Source organism: Marmota marmota, unplaced genomic scaffold, assembly GCF_001458135.2.
Source record: "Marmota marmota marmota unplaced genomic scaffold, marMar, whole genome shotgun sequence".
Taxonomy (NCBI): Eukaryota; Metazoa; Chordata; class Mammalia; order Rodentia; family Sciuridae; genus Marmota; species Marmota marmota.
Genome location: NW_026000016.1, coordinates 25178755 through 25203054, shown reverse-complemented (window position 1 = coordinate 25203054; position 24300 = coordinate 25178755). Strand labels below are relative to the sequence as shown.

Below are 24300 nucleotides of genomic sequence, written 5' to 3'. Positions count from 1 at the left end.
CAAATATAGATCATAGTTTTTCTGAAGGGTAGATAAGTGTAGTGAGGCTCTAGTAGCAATCATTGGTGCGATATTCTAACTCTTCTTTTTCATGCCTCCACTTCTCCTTTCCTCACTGTACAATATACAAGAGCCTGGGCTTTGGAAGATACACTGCATTTGAATCCTGGCCCTGCCATTTATTATCTTTGTCATCTTATATAAATATTTAATTTCTCCCAACCTTAGTTTCCATCTCTGTAAAAATGGGAATAACAGTAGCTGCCCTGCACTTAGCACAATACCCAGCAGCACCGTATATTAATTTCCCTTCTCTTTTAATTTTTGTTCCTTTCTTTTCCTTCTCTTAATTTGTTGTTGCTTGCTGCCTGTATTTATTCGTGCTGGTATTGTTTTAGTAACAAAGCTATTATTGAGTCCTGGCTTAAATAAATACATGATGCATCCCTTTTCATTGTTAGTTATAAATCATACACTTCATTCACTCCTTCAACATATTGGAAAGAGCAAATGGAAAAGAGGGTCACTAATTTGCCTTCTAGAAAAGGAAAAGGGGTTGTTGAGAAGGTTTTCCAGCTCCAGTGATTCAAGGCCTTCATACTTTATACCAATTACATAATCTGATTATGATAGTTCTATAGTTATTTTAGAAGAAGTCTGGTAAGATTTAATCTAGATTTTATGGAAACCAAGGTTTATTTTTACATTCCTTAAAGTAGTCAAATTAACTTTTTAAAAAGGGATAATGTTTGTAAAATTTAAAACGTTCCAAGCTTGCTTGCCAAAGCCAGTCAGTTTGGCAGTCAGATTGAGTGAAGGCCTTTTTTATTAGGAGGACTTCTTTTAGAGATTTCTTTATATTATAAATGAGCAGATTTTACAGTGCTTTGCCTCATGGAATGCACTGCACAGTCTGTAATACTTTTCAGAATATGAGCCTTGGTCATCTTTTACTTTAATAATAAATGTCAAGAAACAATGCCTTCTTTATTTCATAAAATTAATTAATATAACATTTTGGAAAGAAGTGAATGTATTCTTTAATTACTCCCTTTTCTTATTGCTATTAGTTGTTTAGCAGGTACTGAAGAGTGAAGGGGAAAAAAAGCGGTTCGAGTGATTTTTTTCCTTTTGGTTAAAAATTCAGGTTGTAAAGGTTGTAAAATGTTTGGCAAACATAAGATGTAATAAAAAGACATTGTTACAGATCAGTTACATCATTAATTCCAGGAAGAAGGCAATTGTTATCTACTGCAACTTCTTTCCAAACTTAAGTTGCATTGTTAGGTATAATTCAAGCAAATTTATAGAACTTAACATTTAAAGGAGAAATTTGATTGCTGTACTTTTCAGCAAAATGGACTGTACAAAATTATATTTTTTTTTTGTTTTAACACAAACCAGATATTCAACTGCTTGCTTGGTATTTTGAATATAGCCTAGTGCCAGGGGTCTATTTAGGCTTCAATAAATATTTGTTGAATGAATGATTATGAAAAATATTTCTTAAAATGTGTGTGTGTGTTTGAAAAATGTACAAAGCTTTAAAAAAAACTCATCAAATTTGATCAGTGTGATCAAGCAGCTTAGATAGTCAATTTGGGCAAAAATAACCTTACTCTCTGAATAACGCAATAAGTGTTTAGAGGGTTATGTGAGTCTCAGAGAGGGTGATAGAGATAGGTGGGTTATGATGCTTTTCAAAAATGGACAAGGATCCAGCTGCTGAAACATGGGAGCAAGACACCTGGAGGAGCCTGGAGCAGAGCAAGGCAAGCTCTCTTCTTCATCTGGAAAAGGGCCAGAGGGGCATCACTACAGGGCATTCATTTCATTCCACATTTACAGATTATGCTATAGTTAGTCCATGAAGATTGCTCCCTGAAACAGTGGATTCTGAATCTTGGATAATCATCATAAAGCATTTATTAAGTATCTAACTACTTTATATGTAGTTATATAATCCTAATACCTTTGATTGACAGATATTGCCCTCAGTTTGTTAAACCATTTGTATGTGTACGTGTGTGTTATGCTGTGTTATGTATGCTGGTGTATCTCCCAGGCCTAGTGAGGTGCATAGTATTTGTTAAACTCTCAGAAATTAATTGTTGAATGAACTGAATATATCATTGAGCATCAGTCAAGTCCTTATGGAGAGTTTGATTTTATGGCATGATAATTTGATAATGCACATAGTGAGATATTTCCCAGATAGTGGGAGAAGGTGCAAAAGGCTTTGCTTCCTTTATTTATTGTTTGAATCTGTCTTTGGGTTACCTCCTTCTCTCCTGTAAATCTCCTCACCCCAAATGCATTGACATTTTTTGTTGTTTCTTGTTGTTGTTTGTTTTTGTTTTTGTTTTTGGTACCAGGGGTTAAACCCAGGGCACTTTACCACTGAGACACATTCCCAGCCCTTTGTATTTTTTATTTTGAGATGGAGTCTCACTAATTTGCTTAAGGCCTCTCAGAGTTGCTGAGGCTGACTTTGAATTCACAATCACCTGCCTCAGTCTCCAGAGTTGCTGGCACTACAGGCAAGTATCATTATGCTCAGCAATACCCTGATTTTTTTAAAAAAATCATAGCCTCCTTTGTGACGAGAAAAGAAATTAAAAGTAGATGTGTAGTCCACTACTATTACAGCTCTTGAGCTTCCTTTTTGTTTGATTTCTGGATACACTTTGAGGGCAAAAATGGGGAGGGGCCTGGTGACCCTGGGCCTATGTCCTAGGGAGAGCCAGACTGATTACAGTCTCTCTGCTCAATTCTGGTCACCTCCAGCATATTTGCAAATCTGATAAAAGTGGATTTATAAGCAACCAATAAATTATGAAGCTGAAGGATAAATCCTAAATTCCAGAATAAGGGATTGGGCTTTTCTTTGTTCATGTGTATTCTTTTGAATTTAGAAAGTCAATAAAACAAGACAGTCCAAAATTAAATTTGATGCTTTGTTCTGTGTAAATTTACTGGGTTAGTTGGTTTAGATAAATCAGTTCCTTTCCCCTGTTTGAATGGTATGTGATTTTGATAGACACTGTGTAGTTTGAGATTCAAGCATGATGCTTTCTACAGGAACATAAGCACTGTCTGTAAGCACTATTTTGTTGTGTCTAGTAAGAAGCAAAGATGGACAGTTTAGCATTTTTATTCCTTTGGATCCTATCTGTGTCTGTGGTCACTTGGACCTGCCCACCGCCACCTTCCTAAAACACTGCTTTCATTATGTTACTTTGCTTAGAAATATTCCAGTTTCCCCATACTCCTTGACCTGGCATTGAAAGTTTTCCTTTAGGGGATGGAGTATGCAAGGAAGCATTAGTTGAGGGAGGAAGAGTCTTCTAGCCCTGGACAGGAACGGGTGACCAATCTCAGTGAATAAGATTATTTTTAACAGATGATTTTCCTTGTACTTTAGAAGTTTAAATAGAAACATGACTGTTTATCTTTATTTTCACTTATGTATATAAGGGAAGCTGTAGTAGGGAGATAATTCTTTTGGTCCTGGCCAATACTGAATGTTCTGGGTCTTTGGTTTTTAGCTGTTAGCTTGAAACTTTGTTTTTGAGCTGTCGCCATGACCTATCATATATATTACCAGAAACTAAAATTACTTCATTATAAAGCAATCCCTAGGAAAGATTTATTTAAATGGTATTAATTTATTATTAAAAAATCTTTCTTCTATTGCACAGAGTTAATTCTACATTGAGTTCCAAATTGTATTGTCCCCCTCCCCCACACCTCCTTACCCTTGGACCTCTTCCTCCTTAAATTTCTCATCGAGCAGCACCAGTGTCTGGTGAGTGTTTGGGCTTATGGATTGTAGAATTCCAGCATTCCATGCTCGTAAGTTAGTTAAGTTTAATAAGGTTTTCCTGGCTTTCTTATGGGCTTTTCTTGGATCTCTTATTAATGATTACTATTCACATCTTATTAAGAAAACTATATATTATACTCTCATTAAGCATGTTTTGTACAGGGCTCACAGCAACAGTCTGACATGGAAAGGCTTGAGTTTAAGGGTAAGTACTTTATAATTTAGTGTAACTTTAAAATGTAACACATGAGGCTGTTTGCTTTATAACTTCAACTAAACTATGCAGATTTTAATTCATGTGCTGAGGAAGAATGTTTTCTTTTAACCAAAGCTCCTTTTCAATCCTTTAAAAATATTTTTAATTAACAGTTGTTCCTTTCAGAATTCTAATTGCTTTAAAGTAGTTTCTTTACTGTTGCCAAAAAAAAAAAAAAAAAAAAAAGGCTTTCTTAGATTACTCTTTTGGGGTGTGCATTGTATGAGACCAGAACCATGTGGTATTTTGACCTTTCATAGTGCCCTTCCTCTGCCCCCCTGATAAGTGGCAAAGACAAAATGTGTTTGAAAATGAATTTCCCATGCCCTGCTTCCCTCACCTTTCAGCAAACAGCAGAATAGCCACCTTTTAACTAGTGATCTGCTAGGCCTCAGAACTCATCTTAAGGAGAAATAATTAACTAATAGTGTGACACCCCCTGCCATTCCCAACCTATTTTGTATAATATAATTCCTTTCTTGGTGACTTGAATAGTAACAGCATTATTTCTTGCTTCCTACTTATTTCGGACCTGGATCAACTAATAAAAGTAAAAACTTTTTTTAACCTGAACTGGAACTGAAGCTATTACATGAAATTCAGATTTGTTTCAGCTTTTGGAGTGGTTTTGAGTTTATGTGGTACAGGCAGAGATCATGTACAATTAAGCACAAAACATTTATTGTTTTTCTTTGGGACATCACAAAAATACTTTCAGGGGTTACCAGGCTTAGTTGCTAACTGAGATAACTGTTAACCAGATTCAGTGAATGTGCAGATTTGCCCTCAGCATTTCTGTTGAATAGACAATCCTTAAGTTTCAGATAGTTGTTTTTTTTGCCAGAAAGTTTTGTTTGAGTTTGCATGGTGACTTATATGTGCATAAAACTGCACATTTCTATCATTTGATGCAATCTTTTAAGCTATATTCTTAGAAACATTCTTAATGTCTTTAAGGGAAAATTTGCAAATTATTTAACAGCTGCATTCGAGGTAAGTTTTTTCCCCCAGCTAATTAGTAGGCATTGAATGGTTAAGTGGGCTTTAAAGTAGAAGAAAGAGAGCAAATTCATCAGGAATGCCCATAGTCCATAGATACTTAAGCAGTTACTTGTCATTTTGAAACACATGCATTATTTTCTCCTTTACACTGGCATATTCTCATCAGTTATAAAGAGACTATAAATTTGTTTAAAAAGTAGAGATTGATTACTGTAGGATGGAATGGTCATAATCAGGTCTGCATCTTAAGAGAGATAAATTCAACACAGTATTAAAAATGATTTTTGGTATCATAGTTTAGAAACTAAATATTTAATTTTTCCTAGTTAAAATAACTAACCTAAGACACTATATTTACAAAACATGAATTAAAAGAGAAGCAATAATTCTTCATTATTGTGAATTAAGTCTGTAAAATTTAAATTATATTACAGTATACAATTAAATAGAACATTATAACTGTCCCATTGAGGTTTCCTGTGGGAAAAGATAAACATTTTGAAGTGATATACCTCCTCCTCTTACCTTACTAAAAATATGTAAGTTTTCTATGAAAAATAATTAGCTATTAATGGATTCTACATTAATGAGGTATGTGATTATTTGGTTATATAAGCAGCACAAGAACAGTTAGTTTTACATCAACATTTCAAATTAGGTTACATAACATTCAAATATTTACTATTCTACTATCACATGACTTTTTCATTTGAGATTTTTGTAACAAAATGACCTTTTTAAAGAATTTTAATAATAAATTTTATTGTTACTAAAAATATATAATATTCTTCAAATATGAATAACAGTTAATCTGTGAGTTTAAAGATCTTTTTTAAATTATGATGTGGAACTTTGTCATGCACTGTACTTGTGTCCTTGGTGAAGAAAACAGACTTTAATGGCATTAAGTTGCAATTAAAATTAATAATGACAGTATTACTGATTCCAGTGAGCCCTTACTGCATGCCAGACATTGTGGTAAATTTTACATTTGTTCTGATTTAATCTTGAAAGCAACCCAAGGAATTTAGTGCAATTGGTGCCCTCTCCATTTTATAGAAGAAAATACTAAGGTCTGAAAAATTAAATAGTGTTTTAAAAAATTAATTTAATAGTTAATTGAGTCCAGGTCCATCTTATTTGGAAGCCTTTCTCCTAATTGCCTCTCTATGCTGTGCAAATATTTTTTTTGGTTTAGTTTCATAAGAAGTTCCAGACATAATTATGGAATGCTTACTATATAGTAGGCACTGTGCAAGTTCATTCTTGAAATCATAGAACTGAGATCACACTGATCACAGATAATACAAATAATCATGAGGGCACAGATGACCCATCTTCAACTCCTCTAGTAATTTCTGGGATCACGGCAACAAAATATTCATGGTGCCAACTTGCATAAACCCTGAGGAAAAATCCTACCTGATTTCTCTAGCCTTGTTGTATCACCTCCATGTAGTTTGTAAACATCTTCCCTGATGTGGGGCACACACTAGATTCTTGGAAGTGTTAGTAGTGATAAGTACATATTTCCAGTTTTAAAGTGAAGTTTTGTTGCCCATCAGAAGCCTTTTATGGACAATTTAAGATCTGTATTATGTAAGACCATATGAACAGATGTTGCTGAAACTACAAGAGAAAAGATAATTCTCATATAGGAATCAACCATTTGAAACATTATGAGAACTTTGTTTTTGTGCATTTTTCTAAACTTAAACTGACCTGAATTTTAGCTACCTGAGGTTCTGTATAAACTTTTATCTTAGGTTTTGCCTAAAGCATGACCTTTTTAGGACAACCAATCTATGGTGATAGAAGCCTGAATATTGATTATTGACTGGGAAGAGGCACAAGGGAGCTTTGGGGGTGTTCTGATATGTCATTATTTCTTTATCTGAAAAGTGGTTACATGGATAGCTACATGTATAAAAATTATCAGATTATACACTTCAACTTTGTGCCTTTGACTGAAGAATTGAGTGGAATGGTTTAAAAGAAGGATATTAGGGATTTAAGAACACCACCCCATCCTATCCTAAAACTTCCTTTCACTTTTTTGGCAAGTTTATATAGACATGAAAGGCAATGACAGTACTGTATTAATTTTTGTATTTCTGGTATAGAGGGGAAGAGAGAATGGAGGCACGTGGAAGGAGAGGGGATAATGTCACTTCACAGTCAGCATACACACTTCTCCTCTTAGTAGCTTCATAATAAACCCAGCTCTGCTCTATGTGCCTCCTTTTGCTATATGCATATGTTTTTCCCTTGATTTGAAGATAGCAAAATTAAGCAGCATTTTGATTTTGGAATCTAAAAAAATCTAATAGGGCTGGCCTAAGTTATTTGGCAAGTGGAGGGGGACTAATGTCTAAATATGTACATTCTTGTACATATCTTGCCTTACTTGCTTTCCCACTTGCATCTCTGTTACAGTCTCTCATATTCCTGTTTTGGTAATTGAGAGCAGAAACTGTATCTTTACTTTTTACTGCTCAGCAAGTGAATTGGAATTTTTAGGGTGGAGAAGAGATGACAAAAGGAATGATTTAATGTGTTGAGAAAATAAAGGGCTGTCCTTAGGCTGCCCTCCTTAGGGAAGATAGTAAGATATCTTTCCTATCTCTCTGTCAAAGATGATATGATAGAGGTAACCAAGATTATAGAAAGATTTAAGATTTCCCATATGGAAGAGCCAGATTTAAGGTCAGGAAGAAGAAATAGAAAGGGTGATTTGAACATTTATGACAAGCAAGAGCCCTTGGAGTCTTTTTTCTCCCACATACCTCAGCCTATGACATAAGTCTGGGAAAACTTAGTTGACCTGGAATTACATATGAGTTTACTTTGTACGAAATACCTACGTACAAAGAAAGCACATGGGAGTTCATGTCATATGTTGTCATGTTTGGAAGTTGAGCTGAAAGGCTTTTGAAAATTCTTTTAGATTCTTTGTTATAGACTATAATTCATCATATAAATGCCATGGAGAATTAAAATTCTTATATTTGGTTGGGGACCCATTTAATAATTTTTTTCTGGTCTTTTACTAGCTGAAAATATTTTCAAGTTGCAGATGTGCGAATAACATGGTAAACTCATTAATTCTTTAAAGGGAGTTAGGATTTTCTAAATGTAGTCCATTCCTGGGCCTTGCCTATTTGGAAGCTGAAATAAAAACAGTGTGATTCTTTGGAAAGAATTCATAGGTAAATGGATGCACTAGGATAGAGGAAGCAGACCTAGTGTGTATAAAAATGTAATCAATTGAAGCCCCTAGGTAACTTAATAGGCTCCCATTGTCTAATGGGGCCAGACTAAAATTCTTATCTTTTGACAAGCTGGGAAATAATGGGCAATTCCCTTTCAGGAAGTAAGAAGACAGATATTCATATTCCCATTACTTTCCAACTCCAGATTCCCAAAATATGGCTAACAAAACAGGCACCAAAAAACCTGAGAGATTTTTGTTACTAATGTTGTACCCTGTAAAAAACACTCAGTCTCAGAATTCATGTTCATCCCCACTGCTAATTAAACCCAAGTGAACAGCTGTTACTAGATGGCACCGAACCATAGCCTGTACCCGGACAGATTTGGATGATTTAGCCAGACTGGAAACTCAAGCCTCCAGCTGCACAAGTGTGCCCCAATTAGCTTGTTATTCTCACAATATTGGATTCCATATATTTTGTGGAAATGGATTTTTGGATTCTACTTTTCCCTCTTAAAACAGGGCTTTATACAAGATGGTGATTGAAATATCACAAAGTAATAGGGTTGGACTAAATTATTCGGCAAGTGGAGTGGGAAAAACTAATGTCTGGATCAAGGAGGACTCTGACTCTGAAAGTAGTCATAGAAATTACAAAGGAAAATTACAGCAACCGAAAAATTGTAAATGCATGTCCAAAAAATTATGTTAACAAACTTGTGTAGCCCACTAGAAAGAGTATTTGCCACAATTGTAATGCTTCACAGTTTTAATATGCCTTTTATAAATAAATGGGAAAGTTATGTGTAAGTTAAAGAAACAAAGTAATGTAGCAGTGTGATTACAATTATGTGCTTATAAATAAATTATAGCAAATAAAATGGAACATAATGTGATTACTAAAAAAATCATGTTTTCAGGAGACTTTAATTACATGGAAAAAACTCATAATCCAAAGTGATAACACCTTATACAGCCAGTATGATCCAAATTATGTGCATATTTGTTGTCTACATTTAAGAACAAAGGAAAAAATCCTGAAAGGAAATAAATTAAAGAGATAACAGAGGTTTTATCTGTGGTAGTAAGAGTATGGGTAATTGTTTCTTTCCTTCATAATGTTCTTTTATTTTAGACTTTAAGAAAACAAACCAAAAATATTAAAACAGAAAATATTTCTTTTCACTAAAGCATAGGTCCTTCTTTAAAAATTAAAGTTCATGCTGGATGCTGTGATGTACTCCTGTAATCCCAATAACTGGAGAAGGCTGAGGCAGGAGGATTGCAAGTTCAAGGCCAGCTTCAGCAACTTAGCAAGACCCTGTCTCAAAATAAAACATAAATAAAAGTACTGGGGATATAGCTTAGTGGTAAAGTACCCCTGGGTTCAATCCCCAGTAACAACAACAACAAAAATCAAAGTTCATATTTTAGAATGGATAAAGCATTGAATGAAAAGCCTATCAGAGGCAAAATTTTAGGATTAAAAAAAAAGAAAGCTGTGTACTATCTTTCTGAAATAACAGATGGGTAGACTTAGGGACAAGCCCTTTCAACTTGAGCACTCTTTCATGTTTATTCTTCTTCTTATAAAAGCCCTTAGTTTAGCAAACTAGATGATCACCCCCTACTCTCAAGCACAACTGTCTCTGATAATCTGGCGTCCTTTCCTACAGCGTTTTCGCCTTTCACATACACAGACACACATGTGTTATAGGCATCACCAATTGATCATTCTCCATGTTCATCTAGTTAACAGATGGGGAGCTCTGCCCATTCTCCTGCCAAGTATTTTTGAGCACTCTTTTTTTTTATTAAACCATTTATCTAGCCACTTAAAAAGTCTGCCTTTCTAGCTACTCATATAAAGACACATGGCATTATGTTTCAGTGCATTTTAAAACACTAGTTCTTACCGACCTTGTGGGACAATCCTTTTTATTGACTATTCATATTAAGTATTTCAACACAGAATTTTGATTAAAGGAACCTGGTTCACCAGCTTTTGCCATGGCAGAGTGTTGAAATTCTTCCCAGGAGGCTAAAATGTGTGGTGATTTGAATTATCTAGAATTCCACAGGAAAATGCAATAGGATTTCACAGCAGGAAATGACCTTAGAAATAACTTAATCCAACTCTATTTTACAAATGAGGAAATTGAAGCCAGAGGGGTTAAAACCCAAGCTTTAAAACCCAGTTGGAAACAAGTCTTCTGACTTCTTATTGGGTCTTTTTAATATATTATCCTTATAGTAAGTTCCTAAATGTTGTGTTATGTGGTATTTGGGGATCACTTGCATATATAATAGATTTTGGAGTTGCATATGATCATGATGAATTTAAAGTTTTACCTGGGCCTGGGGTGTAACTAAGTGATAGAGCACTTGCTTATCATGTGTTAGCTTATCATGGATTTAATCCCCAGCAGCACAGAAAAAATAAAATAAAATGAAGTTTTATCTTAGTTGCCATGATGACAAAGTGTAACAAGGACATCACTACAGCTTGAGAACATGTGGTCTTAGCATAGGAAGGTTTTCCTCATTTTTCTACAGAAAATTCTCATTTTTCCTTGGTCTAATTCTTTTAAACTTAGTTAATTTTTTTTTTCTGTGTTAATTCTAGACTTTGAGAAGAAAATTCTTCTATCGGTGTTATTTTTATTGAAACCAGCTTTGTTAGACTTTTAATTTGACATTTATTTAGCCAAGCTTTGACTGTTATTTTGAGTTACAGAAATGTAATTTTTCAGTTAAAGAAGAAGCACAAGAAAGCCTTGTTAAGGAAGAAAAGTCATTTTCACTATAGATTATTGTTCTGAAAAGCATAACTGAAAAATTTCTGTAGATGGTCGAGGACATAGTCTGTCCTCCTGACCACTAAGATGAAGATATCACAACAGCTGCAAGGGATTGCTTACACCGTTGGAATTCATTTTGATACCGTTGAGTTTTTATTATTTTTTTTACTTCCTCCCCAAAGTGTTTTTTGATAACAGGTGTGACTTTTAACCTTCCACACTCAACCTCATACAACATACTGAGTAATTTTGTAAAGGCAAAATAATCCAAAATATGTGGGAAATGAACTTAAGAAAGATTAATAATATTATACTTTTGAGAGCAAATGATAATTTTATAAAATTAGACATACTAAAAATTGAAAATAGCAAATATTGGATTAGGAGATAATTGGTGAATTTAGGAATTATTGATTGTCTTTATACTTTTGATCTCTGGTCTAATTGATTAAAGGCTTTATCCAGTTAATAAATGAGTAAATTTTAGACTGAATCTTAGACAGAAAATAAATTCAGAATTTGAACTTACTTTCAAAAATATAAATATATCTTCACTGAGGTTGTAATCAACATACAAATTCTTATTTATGTAATTTGGATAGTTTGTACTGGAAATTCAAGAGGTTTTCTATGGATAAGATCCATACAATTTTGAAAGTGGGCAATCTTTGTGTGTCTTTCTTTTCTTAATGAAAATAGTGAATGTATTAGGCTTGAATTAGGTTTAATGTAAGCCCCAAGTACATATAAGTATAAAAGTGTGCCTTCAACCTCCAAACTAATCATTTGGACAACCTTTTTGTGTTATAATCCAAATTATCACTAACTTCTTCAGTAGGCACTTCTACCATTTTTTATTAATATTTAAAGGTTAGACATAGTTTTAAACATTTCTAATTGTCCTTAAGATATATCATTGTATATAAACGTTAAATAGCAATGAATATGGAAATGTTTTAACATTCTTAGGATATATAAATCTTTGTTTATCCATAATATCAAATTTTTTCCTTATAATACCATATATATTTATGACAATAGATGCTTGTAATTTTGATTCACATCTTTATATGCTTTTCAGAGGCAGATTTCTGAATCATTAAGAGAAGATTACCATCTTTTCCATTTTTTTTTGTGACTATTCTATACATAGGTTACTGTAGTCGTTCCCACACTGTTCTGTTCTTCAGTGTTTCCCCTTTCTAGTGCATCCTTCGCATTACCACCAGATCAATCCTCCCAAAATAGTATTTCATCCTATTAATTCTTTCTTGGAAAACCTTAGCAGTTTCCTATCTGTTATCCTCTTTGGTCTCTTGCTTCCCTGAAAACAATCCCTAATCTTCTTCACTGTCTCCTCATAACAAGTCCTTATTGACCTTACTCATGTTGCTATGTGAAGGTGTCTAATATAGGTGCTTCCTTTCCCTCTCCCTTCTGTTTACCTATCAAATACATATATAATTATCCTTTAAAAAATTTTTGTCACTCTTAACTATACAACTAGTTTGTGAACATATCCTCTTGAAGACTTAAAAAAATACAAAGTAAAACTATTGATTCTTTTATCCGTTAATACAAGAATGAATGAATGAATTGTGGTATATTTATTTTACGGAAGGAATTATGTACAACACAAAAACAGTGGAACTGGAGTCCACATATCCACACAAGTTAATTTTATAAACATAGAGCAACAAAGGTAGTTTTTGGACTATATATAGTATAACACAATTCTTTTAAACTTTGAAAGCATGTTAAACAATCCTACATATCTTAATGATATATACATATGAATTAAAAGTAGAAATATATACAGGAAATGATTTTTTCATATTATACATTTTCTTCTAGGAGTTGCATAAATTTGGGTTTAATTCCTAGGTCTTTGATCCATTTTGAATTGACTTTTGTGCAGTGTGAGAGCTAACGATGTAGTCTCATTCTTCTATATATGAATAACCAGTTTTCCCAGCACCAATTGTTTAAAGCCTGTCTTTTTTCCAGCGTATGCTTTTGGCACCTTTATCAAAAGATCAGATAACTGTATTTCTATGCGTTTATCTCTGTGTCTTCTATTGCATTGGTATATATGTCTGTTTTATGCTGTTTTTGTTACCATATGTCTATAGTATAATTTGAAGTCAGGTATTATAATGCCTCCAGCATTGCTTTATGGCTAAGAATTGCTTTAGCTATTCTGGGTCTTTTATTCTTCCAAATGGATTTTAGAACTGTTTTTTCTAGTTCTGTGAAAAACGTCATTGGTATTTTGATAGAGATTGCATCAAATCTGTAGATTACTTTTGGTAAGGTAACATGGCCATTTTAACAATGTTCATTCTGCCTATCCATGAACATGCCAGGTCTTTCTGTCTTATACTATCTTCTTCAATTTCTTTTTTCAGTATTCTGCATTCTGTAGTTTTCATTGTAGAGGTCTTTCACCTCCTTGGTTAGATTTATTCCTAGGTTTTTGTTTTTTGAAGTTATTGTATATGGGATTATTTCTTTGATTTATTTCTTAGAAAATTCATTATTGGTTTGTAGAAAAGCTATTGATATTTGTATACTGATTTTGTATCCTGAAGAGTGACACTTCAAACTTTTCACTGTGCCTTAGAGTTCTCTCCATATCAGCGTAAATGTGTGTGTGTGTGTGTGTGTGTGTGTTTGTTTGTTTGTTTTAATTCTGTACAGTATCCCCTACTGAGGACATATCGCTGGTTTTTCATATGTAGAAGAATGAGAACAGATCCTTAAACCCTGCACAAAGTCTGTGTCCGTGTGTGAATAAAAGGATGCTTTTTCCTTGTTGTAAACTGCACCTCAGTGAGCATCCTTGTACACAAGTCTGTTTGCTGTTGAATAAGCAGCATTTCCCACTCTGTCCTCCTTTCCATTTTTGGTTCACAGCAATGTCTCATAGCCTACATTGCTATGGGTCTTTTTCAGGGTCTAGCTTCTCTCTTCCAGGGTACCACCAACACAAACAAAAACACTCACAGAATCATTCATGAAATTTGGAGTTTAGAGTTGACTCGCTCAATGGTCTTCTACCTTTTTCTCCTTTGTTTCATGGAAATGTTAAATGGGATGACATTCAGATTCTGACAAGCTCTTATTCTAATTAGGCTTGTGAAAGTGATACCATCAATATTTACTTATTTTTATTTTTTAAAATTTTATTTTATTTGTGCTGGGAATTTTCCCAAGTCTTTGCACATGCTACGCAAGACCTCTACCACTGAGCTGTACCCCCAGCCCCCATCCACTTTTATTTTGTGTTTAGCTACTAGTAAATATCACTTGAACCTTGTAAACTAAATCATAAAGGTTCACAGTTCTTATGAATCAAGGGTCATTATACTTTACTCCTCATGAGTCTTCTACATTACTTCTTAAGTGATCCTCAAATACCATTTCCAAATAGTAGTGGTGGTGTTGTTTTTGGGTTTTTTTTTTGGGTAAATGCTCAGTGTTTCACAGAAAGCTGTTACTTGTACCAGCTCATTTTAAAGTATTATCCTTCTTTCACAAATTCCAAGTAATTAAATAACTTGCTTAAGATTACTCAACTAGTAAGTTTTAGGGCCTAGACTCTACTTCATATCTTTTGATTTCTAGGTTCTCTATTTTCTTAAAGACAGTTTCCTTATACTTAAAATATTTGTTGAACATGTGCTAAACTTCTTTTTTAACATTTACAAGGAGATTGGTATTTATCAGGTGCTCTTTAAATGTTTATCCCCCACTACCAACCTTTTCCTTCTGCCTCTGAGTTTATTTTGTGTAGTTTTGGGACTCGGGACTCTGTTTAGTTGTTTCTAGACTTCAAGATGACCAGCACTTTTGAGCCAACATCTCCTAAGCATTCAGGAAATGCATTACGCAAGTAGCTGTGGTTATTGCTATCCTTCAAATCACTTGACATAGACCATAAACATTTAGTTCTCTTCCATGAAAAATGGATTGGAGGCCAAGCTTAACTTGTCTCAGGGTATCTGTTTCATCCTCATGGTAGAACCCAAGTGTGCCAGTGATGATTCACGGAAATGCTACAGGATGAAGAATGGCTTTGCTTTTGTTGGAAATCTTTTGAAGAATGTTCATCAAAGTGGATTCTTTGTTTTCAGATACTTTTTTTCCTAACATACCATCACAGTGAACTGAAGTTATTACTTACACAGAGTATCTTCTTACAAAAGGACAATATGGCACAATCCACTGTGACTATTGAGGCTAAAATGTGCTAGTTTAAGCACTTTATTTCTTAATATTAGGCTACTATCGTAAAGCTCAAAATATGTTTTCCTTCATAACATTTTAGTTGTTCAGAAATATACAAAGCCATTTTTTCACAGGCTTGATTTTCCTGAAGAGCTTCTTGAAATTTATAAAGCCAATCAGGCACTATGGCACACACTTGTAAGCCTAGCAACTCAGGAGACTGAGGCAGGAGGATTGTAAGTTTGTGACCAGCCTGGAAAACTTAATGAGACCTTGTCTCAAAGTACCAAAAAAGGGAGGAGGGAGCTGGAGATGTAGCTCAGTAGTAAAGCACTCTGGGTCAATCCCTAGTACCAGGAAAAACAAGAAAGAAATTGATAACACTGTCCCTTTGTAAATTGTAGTATTAATTCTGCAGCTATGTAGAGAAGAGAATCCTCCAGACAGACGGAACATTTTCATGTTGCCTTATTCTCATTACCTTTACCATACAGTCTTCCAATTCTCTTCCCAAAAAATTATTAAAAGAGATTTTAAAAGGTGAAGGAAATACACTCATCTTTTTTTTTCAGTTTCTTATTAACGTTTCTCTTCCTATACTTTATTACTTTTTAAAAAATTTCCTTTGCCTCTGTATAGACCCCCATTATCTTGATTGCTCTGGGCCTCCCCCTTTTCCTCCTTCTGAGAACTTTACAGTCTCATTAGTTGTTCCCTTGACCGATATTTGTACACATACCACAGTTCACTGGTCATCTGAGTACAGGAGCCAAGGTTCTCAACTGCTCTTACTGTAACATGCCAGGAGCAATTTATTACTAATTATAAGTACTTGAGTTTTGTAAGTGCTTTATTTTTTTAAAGTAGATTTGAGTTTAGCCCTAAAATAATGTCACTGTCACCCACTTGCATACAGAAATGCTTTCTTGAGTGGGAGAGAATGACAGTGCAGTTAGTCTCCTGTCAGGGAATTGTGCACAACCCCAGCTTTCTGTATTAAGGACTGTGGGAGTGTGTTCTGGAACATGTAAATGCTATTTTTCCTTGGACTTTTTCTTATCAAAAAAAAAAAAAAAAAAAAAAGGCTAACCCCCGGCTAACCCCCTTACCAAAGAACAGGAAAATGTTCCCACTTAGGATTATTATTACTGTTTGGGTTTGTTTGGGTGGCTGATTGGCTGGCATGTGTTTTGACCATATGGTTTTAAAAGATGAATGAACCCTAGAAAAAAAGACAGTTTTCCTCTCTCTTTTAGATGTCAGGTTTGTTTGTTTTTACTGGTTGTTTATCAACATAAGACTCTGAAGTTAGGGTGAAAAAATCATCCAGTGGTTTGTTGTTAAAAGGAACAAATCTGAAAGATTTTACAAATGGAGAAAGATTGCTTTTTATCTACGAAAGTATAGGGTGGGCTTCTCTCTTGTCCCTTGTACAGGTCTTTTCTGATAGGAGATACACAGGCAGAATTAAAGAAGGCAACACTAAATAAAACCGGTTTCATATTTTACCTATAGTGTGGTTTGGGTGTTTCCAGAATCTGTTTGTCATTTCCATTAGTAGAATAACTTCAAAAGGGATCTAATGTTTTCCCAGGAGGTATCTTTGTGGTAACCTCAATATTTCTTTTCAACTCATGTTGACAATCTCTAGTTATTGTCTCAAATTTAACATAAAATGAAGTCTTTATTCAAGCAGAAAGAATGTGACACATCCATGGTTGTTTCTGTCTCAGGAGTAAACTAGTTACAGATCCATGAATTTCTCAATTAAACAAAAAAGTTAGTGGGGGTGAGTAGGAGGAAGGAGAATGTTTACATTTCTTAAAACCCAAATGTATGCAACAAAATCTTATTTCCTTGAAAATACCTACAACATATCCCAGAATTGTGACTCCAGGGATCATTTTATTTCTAAAGATAGAAAAATCTATTAACTTCTCAATGGAAGTGCAAGAGATGCTTTTGAAAATGCGTAACTAGGAAACTGGGCATGATAAACTAAGGCTATGCATACAAATGATTTGCGTCTTTGTTCAATGCTTTATACTCTCCCTCTCTGTAAAAATAAAAATTTCTCATAGCTATTAATAGCTTCATCCTTGGTGTTCAGATGGCATATTCTTTAAAAGTCAGTATGTAGCCAAGTGTGGCTGGGCAGGAGGATCACAAGTTGAAGGCCAGTCTCAGCAATTTAGCAAGATCTTGTCTCTAAATAAATAAATAAGCAAACCTTGAGGGTGTAGTTCAGTGGTAAAGTGCCCTGGGTTCAATCCTTGGTTCGGGAAAAAAAAAAAAAAAGTCAGTGTGTGATTGTGTCAATAGTTGTACAACTGTGAAAGTACTAAAAACCATTTAATTATATACCTTAAATAGATGAATTCTATGTATGTGAAGTATATCTCAATATATATGTTCTGTTACATTAAAAATCAATATGTAGGGCTGGAGTTGTGGCTCAGTGGTAACGCTCACCTAGCATGTGTGAGGCACTGGGTTCGATCCTCAGCACCACATGTAATAAATAAATAAATAAGATAAAGGTATTGTTTCCAATTATAATTTTTAAAAAAATCAATATGTAATTATATTTGAAAATATAGATTTGGGGGCTTCTTTGGCCAGTTCATCCAAAAGCCTCATAGTTTCTTCAGGAGTGAACATCTTTATAGAAAAGGCAGTTTGGGTAAAGCATGCTTCCTAGGCCTTCACCAAAGCACCAGACTTGTATACTATATTCCTCTGAGCAGTTGATTGCCCCTTGCATTAAATGTCTTATTTTTAGATTTTAAAAATGAATAATTTTACATATATAAAAAGAATGCATTTTTGTATTTTTAGTAATGCTGTGAATATTTAATCTCATATTTGTTATTAAAGCACAAATTCTATTACACTGTTCTTACTGGAAACTCAGACTAAGTTTCACATCTCCTAAAGAAAAGATACTTCTTTTCCCATAGAAGAGATTGATACTTTATGATTGTACCATGGGTTTCCTCTCATGGTTTTACAAAACACATACAGTACCGAGAGCAGCAAAATAGCCATCAAGAGTCTCAAGTCTTGCTGGGCAGGGTGGTGCACACCTGTTGTCCCAGCAGATTGGGAGGCTGAGACAGGATAGTGAGTTCAAAGTCAGCCTCAGCAATAGCGAGGTGCTAAGCAACACAGTGAGACCCTGTCATTAAATAAACTACAGAAAAAGGCTGGGGATGTGGCTCAGTGGTTGAGTGCCCCTGAGTTCAATCCCTAGTACCCAAACAAACAACAAAAAAAGAGGCTTGAGTTCTCACTAGAGCTCCCTTGCTGAGACCCTGAGTGACCAGAGGTAAGCTGAAGTCCATCATTAAAAGTGGGGCTGGAGGGCTGGGGTTGTGGCTCAGTAGTAGAGCCCTTACTTATCTAGCATGTGTGAGGCACTGGGATCGATCCGCAGCACCACATAAAAATAAATAAATAGATAAAATTAAGATATCTACAACTAAAAATGTAAAAAAAAAAAAAAAAACCCAACAACAGCAATCTGGGGGCTGAAATAAAATTGGAATTTATATGGATTCTCTAAGATTCTTTCCAGTGTTTGAAGCCTGAGATTTTTCTGTCTCCTGGATTGTAATATTTTTAATGGTCTTTAAGTCCATGAGGACATGTAAATAAGACATGGGATGTAGAAAGTAGGCATCTTTTGTATAAACACATTAATATAAAGTGCATTCTAGAATGTAAGCTTCATGAAGTTTAGGACCCTGTTTGTCTCGTTCAAGGCTATACTAGCAGTTAGATAGATCTTTTTGTAAAAGTGAGTATATATGCCTGATGCAGTGGCACATGCCTATAATCCCAGCTACTCAAGAGGCTGAGGCAGGAAGATTGCAAGTTTGAAGCCAGTCTCAGCAATTTAATGAGACTCTTTCTCCAAATAAAATTTTAAAAGGGCTGGGGATCTAGCTCAGTGTGTATAGCGCTTGCCTCATACGTGCAAAGCCCTGGTTTCAAACTCTACCATTAAAACAGGGAGGAAACACTTTGCAAGAAATGTAAGTGGAGTGGAAAAATAAGAAAGAGAACTTTAGATGTTTAAGAAATTCTAAGGTGGGGTTTGAACTGTTGGAAGAGTAATAGCTTGAAGTAGAAAGATTGGAGGGCAGGTGTTTACATTTTGTTTCCTCTAAGTATGGTCCAACCTAGTAGAAGATTTCTGGTTAAGAAAGGGTAGGTGCATAGCTGGGGATACCATTTATTCAGTCATCAAATACTTATATACTCTCTACATATTAGTGAAGTGGTTCTCAAGCTTTGTGGTCTCATTGGCCTATTATTCTTCTAAAAATTATTGAGACCCTCCAAAGAGCTCTTGTTTATATGAATTATAGCTGATATGTGCCATATGGGACCTAAAACTAAGAAATTTTAAATTATGTATATAACCCATTAAAAATAATAATAAATCATTGTATGTTAACATCAATCACATTTTCATGAATAATTACATATTCAAAAAAGTTTAGGGAGATGAGTTTCAATTCTTATTTTTGCAAAACTGTTTGACATGTGGTTTTCCAGAAGATAGCTGTATTCTCATATTACAACCTGTTGCAATAATTGGAAAATGGAGGCCCTCACAGAACCCATTAAAGGATCTCAGAAACTCCTGAGGGTCTTCAGATCACACTGTGAAAACCACTGCACTTGGGAATAGTAAAACATTGGTTCTTGCCTGTGTCAAGCACAGGCGATGGAAGTAGGGTTCCCCTCAGTGGAATGGGCTGGCTGCAAAACAAAAGTTAAGAAAAATTGAACAGCGAAAGAACCACAGGACACAGAAAATATTTTTACAAAGTGGGGACAGGATGGGCCAGCCGATCTTAAGGATCCAGCTTCCATGCTTTATTTCTGTCTTTGGGGGTGGGGCACATCAAAGGCAGGGATAAGGTTTCAAGGGCGGAGTCTTGCTTTATGTTGACTTGCGGTCAGCAGGTTGATTGAGATCTTGGCAGGTCACACCCATCTCAGGTGCTGTGTGGGATTTCTGGCAGAGCTTGAGGGGAAGTTCACCTGCATCAGGTGGCCAATCCCTGTGGGGGTGCCATGGAAGGTTCCCAATGCCAGACTGATCCTCTCATTAGGCTACTATGTGCAACATAGTCCACACACAGCCTGCAGACAGCTCATGACAATTGGTAGTGGATTTTGTTTGTTCACCAAATATTTATTAAAAGCTTAATACAGGCCAGCAAGTAGGAAAAAAATTAATCGGCTAGGAATGAAAAATTTGGAAATTGTGACTGAGTTTGAAATTTCTTTAGCAAGCTTATCCTGTATATTCAGGAGGCAGGGTGTGAAGGATAAGAGGGAATAACAACACAGGGTTTGGGGAAGTGGTGATTTGAAATACAAGCCCACACTTGCTAAATTGGAGCATGAAATTAGATATTGATGTCCTTCCTGTTTAAAAAAAAAATTGTTTTGGTAGGTGCTTGATAAGTAAGGATGGAGTTTGATTGAGGTTCAAAGATGAGGATTCCTGTTGTAAGAGAGGTGAGGAGTCCAGTCACTGTGGGTTCTGGAGCATGCTAGAACCTGTGATCTCATCTGGGGAGTGGGACTGGGCACTTGTAAAACCTTTGTTTATATTATGATGCTTTGTTTCTGATTGTTTTTCCTTTGCTTTTGTTTCAGACGATCCAGACCTTTCAAGTTACCAAAAAGGTAAAGTAATTTGGGTCATCTCCTTAAATAATAAACAATTTACTAGCAGGTTTTTGACTTTTTTAATATTTTCCCCACATTTTGTTGTTCTTTCCACCTTCTTCATTCATATTTTTATGGAGAAAAAATAAATTTCCTCAGAGTTGACTGCTTGAGAAATCCTGTATCTCCATAAGCAGTTTTAATCTCAAGGTAGATTTTTAGGCCATAAATTCTGTTTGTTCTAACCATTTACATTTGTCTGATTATTTTGTCTTCTGTCCTTTAGTAGATTGGGTTGTCGGTGTCTTACTTGTTGAGGAGAGGAATACTGTTCTGCCAATTACCATGACTTGACTACCTGGCAGTTTATTTCAAATGAGTTGTCTGATTTTCTGTCTAAAGATTTTGTTACCATATTAAGATAGTAACATCTTTCATGTGGAAATTTTTAAGGTTTATCTTTGGCAATCACCATTCTATTTTCTCTGTGAATTTGATCCCTGTAGGTAGCTCACATAGTGGAATCATATAGTGTTTGTCCTTTTGTAACCGACTGACTTCATTTAGCACAGTGTCCTCAAAGTTTGTTTATGTGGTAGCATGTGTCAGAATTCCCTTTCTTCTTAAGGCTGAATAATTCCATTCTCTTGTGTTAATACACCATACTTTATCCAGTTATCCTTCAGTTTTTGCCAAAAAATCAAAAAACATTAAGGGAAGAGATATGCAAGTATGTTATTAAGAAAAGGAATTTCACTCATCTAGAAATAATAAGGACTTTCTCAGATGACTAAAAATTTTTGTAGTTTGAAAAGATTCCTTTTTTTCTCTGTTATTAGATGGGTATTTTCTCTGTTATTAGATGGGTCTTAATTTCTTTTCTCTGGTGTATATGCAATTAAGTATAACCTCTTCAAAAAAGCCTTCCTTGATTCCTCCTTCTCACAAAACATTTTATTTGTACTCCCCTAAAATTATGTCTTTTTACCTGATCTGGTAGATATTTGTGTACCTGTCTGATTTTCTGGATTAGGCTATAAGTTCCTTGAAGGCATCTTTGGGTTGCCAGAATAACTTGCATTCTTTAATGCTAATTATTAATGTATTACTTGAATACATTATGTATTATGAATGTATTACTTCATACAAAATAAAGAGTTCTATAGTGTATTTTTATGTGTGTAAAATTTCTCACATTTTAGTCATTCTTCCCAAGTTGATAGTTGATACCACTGGAAATTTTGTGATTAATAACATTTTGAAATGCCTTCCCTTAAGGGACAGGAGTAACCAGGAAGAGTTATTAAGTAATGACATATGTTAAATTGAGAACTAATGCACTATAAGCATTAAGTATTACAGCCTGAACCATTTCTTTGAAATGTTTATTCAAAAATGATTTCAAGATAAAAATAAATTTACTTTTAATATTGCCATCTTAAAAAAAAAAAGAGTTATTAAGGGAAACGGAAAGGAATGAACCAAGGGAGAAAGGATTTTTAGGCAAGAAGGGATAGCCAGATGTGTTTAATATTTCTCAACTCAGGAAGGTGGAAACCAAGAATAGTTGGTTGATTTTGGTAGAGCAAAAGAATCCTGTGAACAAAGGGCAGGCCACAAGGAGTCAAGGTTTGGATGGTTAGTCAGGAATGGGAGGTCTCAGTTCAAAGCCCGTACACTGGGAGGTGTAGCTCTGCTCAGAGGAAAGAGGAGAAAGAAGACTGTTTTCAGACATGCAACAAAGAGCAAGAAGGAAAATCTTTGTAAGCTTTTAAAAGAGGAAAATTTACTCAGGGGTATTATTGTAATATAAATTACCCTTTTAAAAATAGGCCCCCATCATGTGAGCATAAGTTGGGCCTGTTTATTTGTTTTAACAGTTATTTCTGATCCATTTCCAGAGTAAGCCCTATAATAAGGTGGCTGAGAATCTCTAAGTATCCTTGAGGGACTTCCCATTGGATACCAACCCAGCACAGCAGTAACACCTTGGACCAGTGTCCAACAGCATGCCCACTAACTCCAATTCATACTGCCCCCACTAGCACATTTACGTCACCCTCAGTTTCTGTCTCCTTTTCCTATAGAACTTGGAAGGGTCTGTCAGATTTGTATACTATCTGAGATTTTTATCTATTGAAAAACTGATGGGAACTTATATACAGCAATGTCTTGGATGGACTGCAGGCCTCATCTCAGCTGCTGGCAGAGCAGTAGTGCCTTAGGGACAGCTGCCATGCAGGCTAAGCTAGACAGACTCCCTGCTAGAACCCCGAGTGCCCAGAGGTAGATGTAATTTGTAACTAGACTGTGGTGTTACCTAAAATAGTTTCAAAATTAGAGCAGGTGTGTGAAGATATATGTTTGATGTGCAGATGTATGCTAGTAAAAGGAATGGTCCTTTTGAAACTTCTTCTCATGCAAACAAATGATTCATTTTTCAAAGAAAATAATAGGCAGGTACTTTATTCTTTAATATATTCCTTGAACCCAGGCTCACTAAGAGTGAAATTAGTTGGGGGTGGGGAGTACATATTTAGAGGGAGAGATTTACAGGCCATTTTTAATTTCCTTCTCCCATTTTCATTAGATTTTTAGCTTGATATTACAACCATTGTCTGGATTTCATATTGTACATGAAACCTTGTTTTACAAGTAGTGTCCACAGTGATATCATATCCTAACATAGATATCAGGAGGAGCAGAAATGCCCTCAGTAATTTTGTGATGTTTAGGAGAAACACTTGTCTGAATAAAACATAGAATAATTGGGCTTTCCTCTGTGCTGCCTTTTATACTCAGGATGGCAATTCCATTTCTTAAGTGTGAACAGTTGTCTCTAAAAAAGGCCAGCATATGAAACATCTGCTGTGTGAGGAAGTAGAATTGTAATATAGTAAGGTTAAATGTGTTTGGAAGAAATGTGCTGAAGTCACTAATGCCATAAAGTTTCCATATGTAGTCAGTACACGTATATGGCATATAGCAGTGCTGTAAAATCAAAACCAAATGTTTTCAAAGGGTAGAAAAGCAATTACTGAAAGAGGTTTTTAAGGTTGCTATGCATGTGTGTGCAGATTTTTCACGAACACAAAACAAAAAATCATTATATGGGTAAATTAAACCACAGTATGAAAACTAAGCAATTTGGGGCCCACTACCCTCTATTGATAACATGTTTGTAGGTAAAAATGCATAACTTCTGGTTCATTTGAAAGAAAATGGATCCATTTAAAATAAAGTGTAATGAATAATTGTATGAGCCTAAAGCTATTTTCAT

At 35.0% G+C, this 24300-nt stretch overlaps 1 protein-coding gene across 11 annotated transcripts in view; it reads left to right on the top strand.

The window, feature by feature from the left end:
- Positions 1-24300, top strand: part of Disp1 (dispatched RND transporter family member 1) — a 195207-nt gene that overhangs the window by 152053 nt on the left and 18854 nt on the right. For all 11 annotated transcript variants that reach the window (XM_048809325.1, XM_048809329.1, XM_048809323.1 and 8 more), the window contains one exon: positions 21009-21038. In XM_048809325.1, the coding sequence (XP_048665282.1) occupies positions 21009-21038 (30 nt within the window). The remainder of the gene's footprint in view (positions 1-21008; positions 21039-24300) is intronic.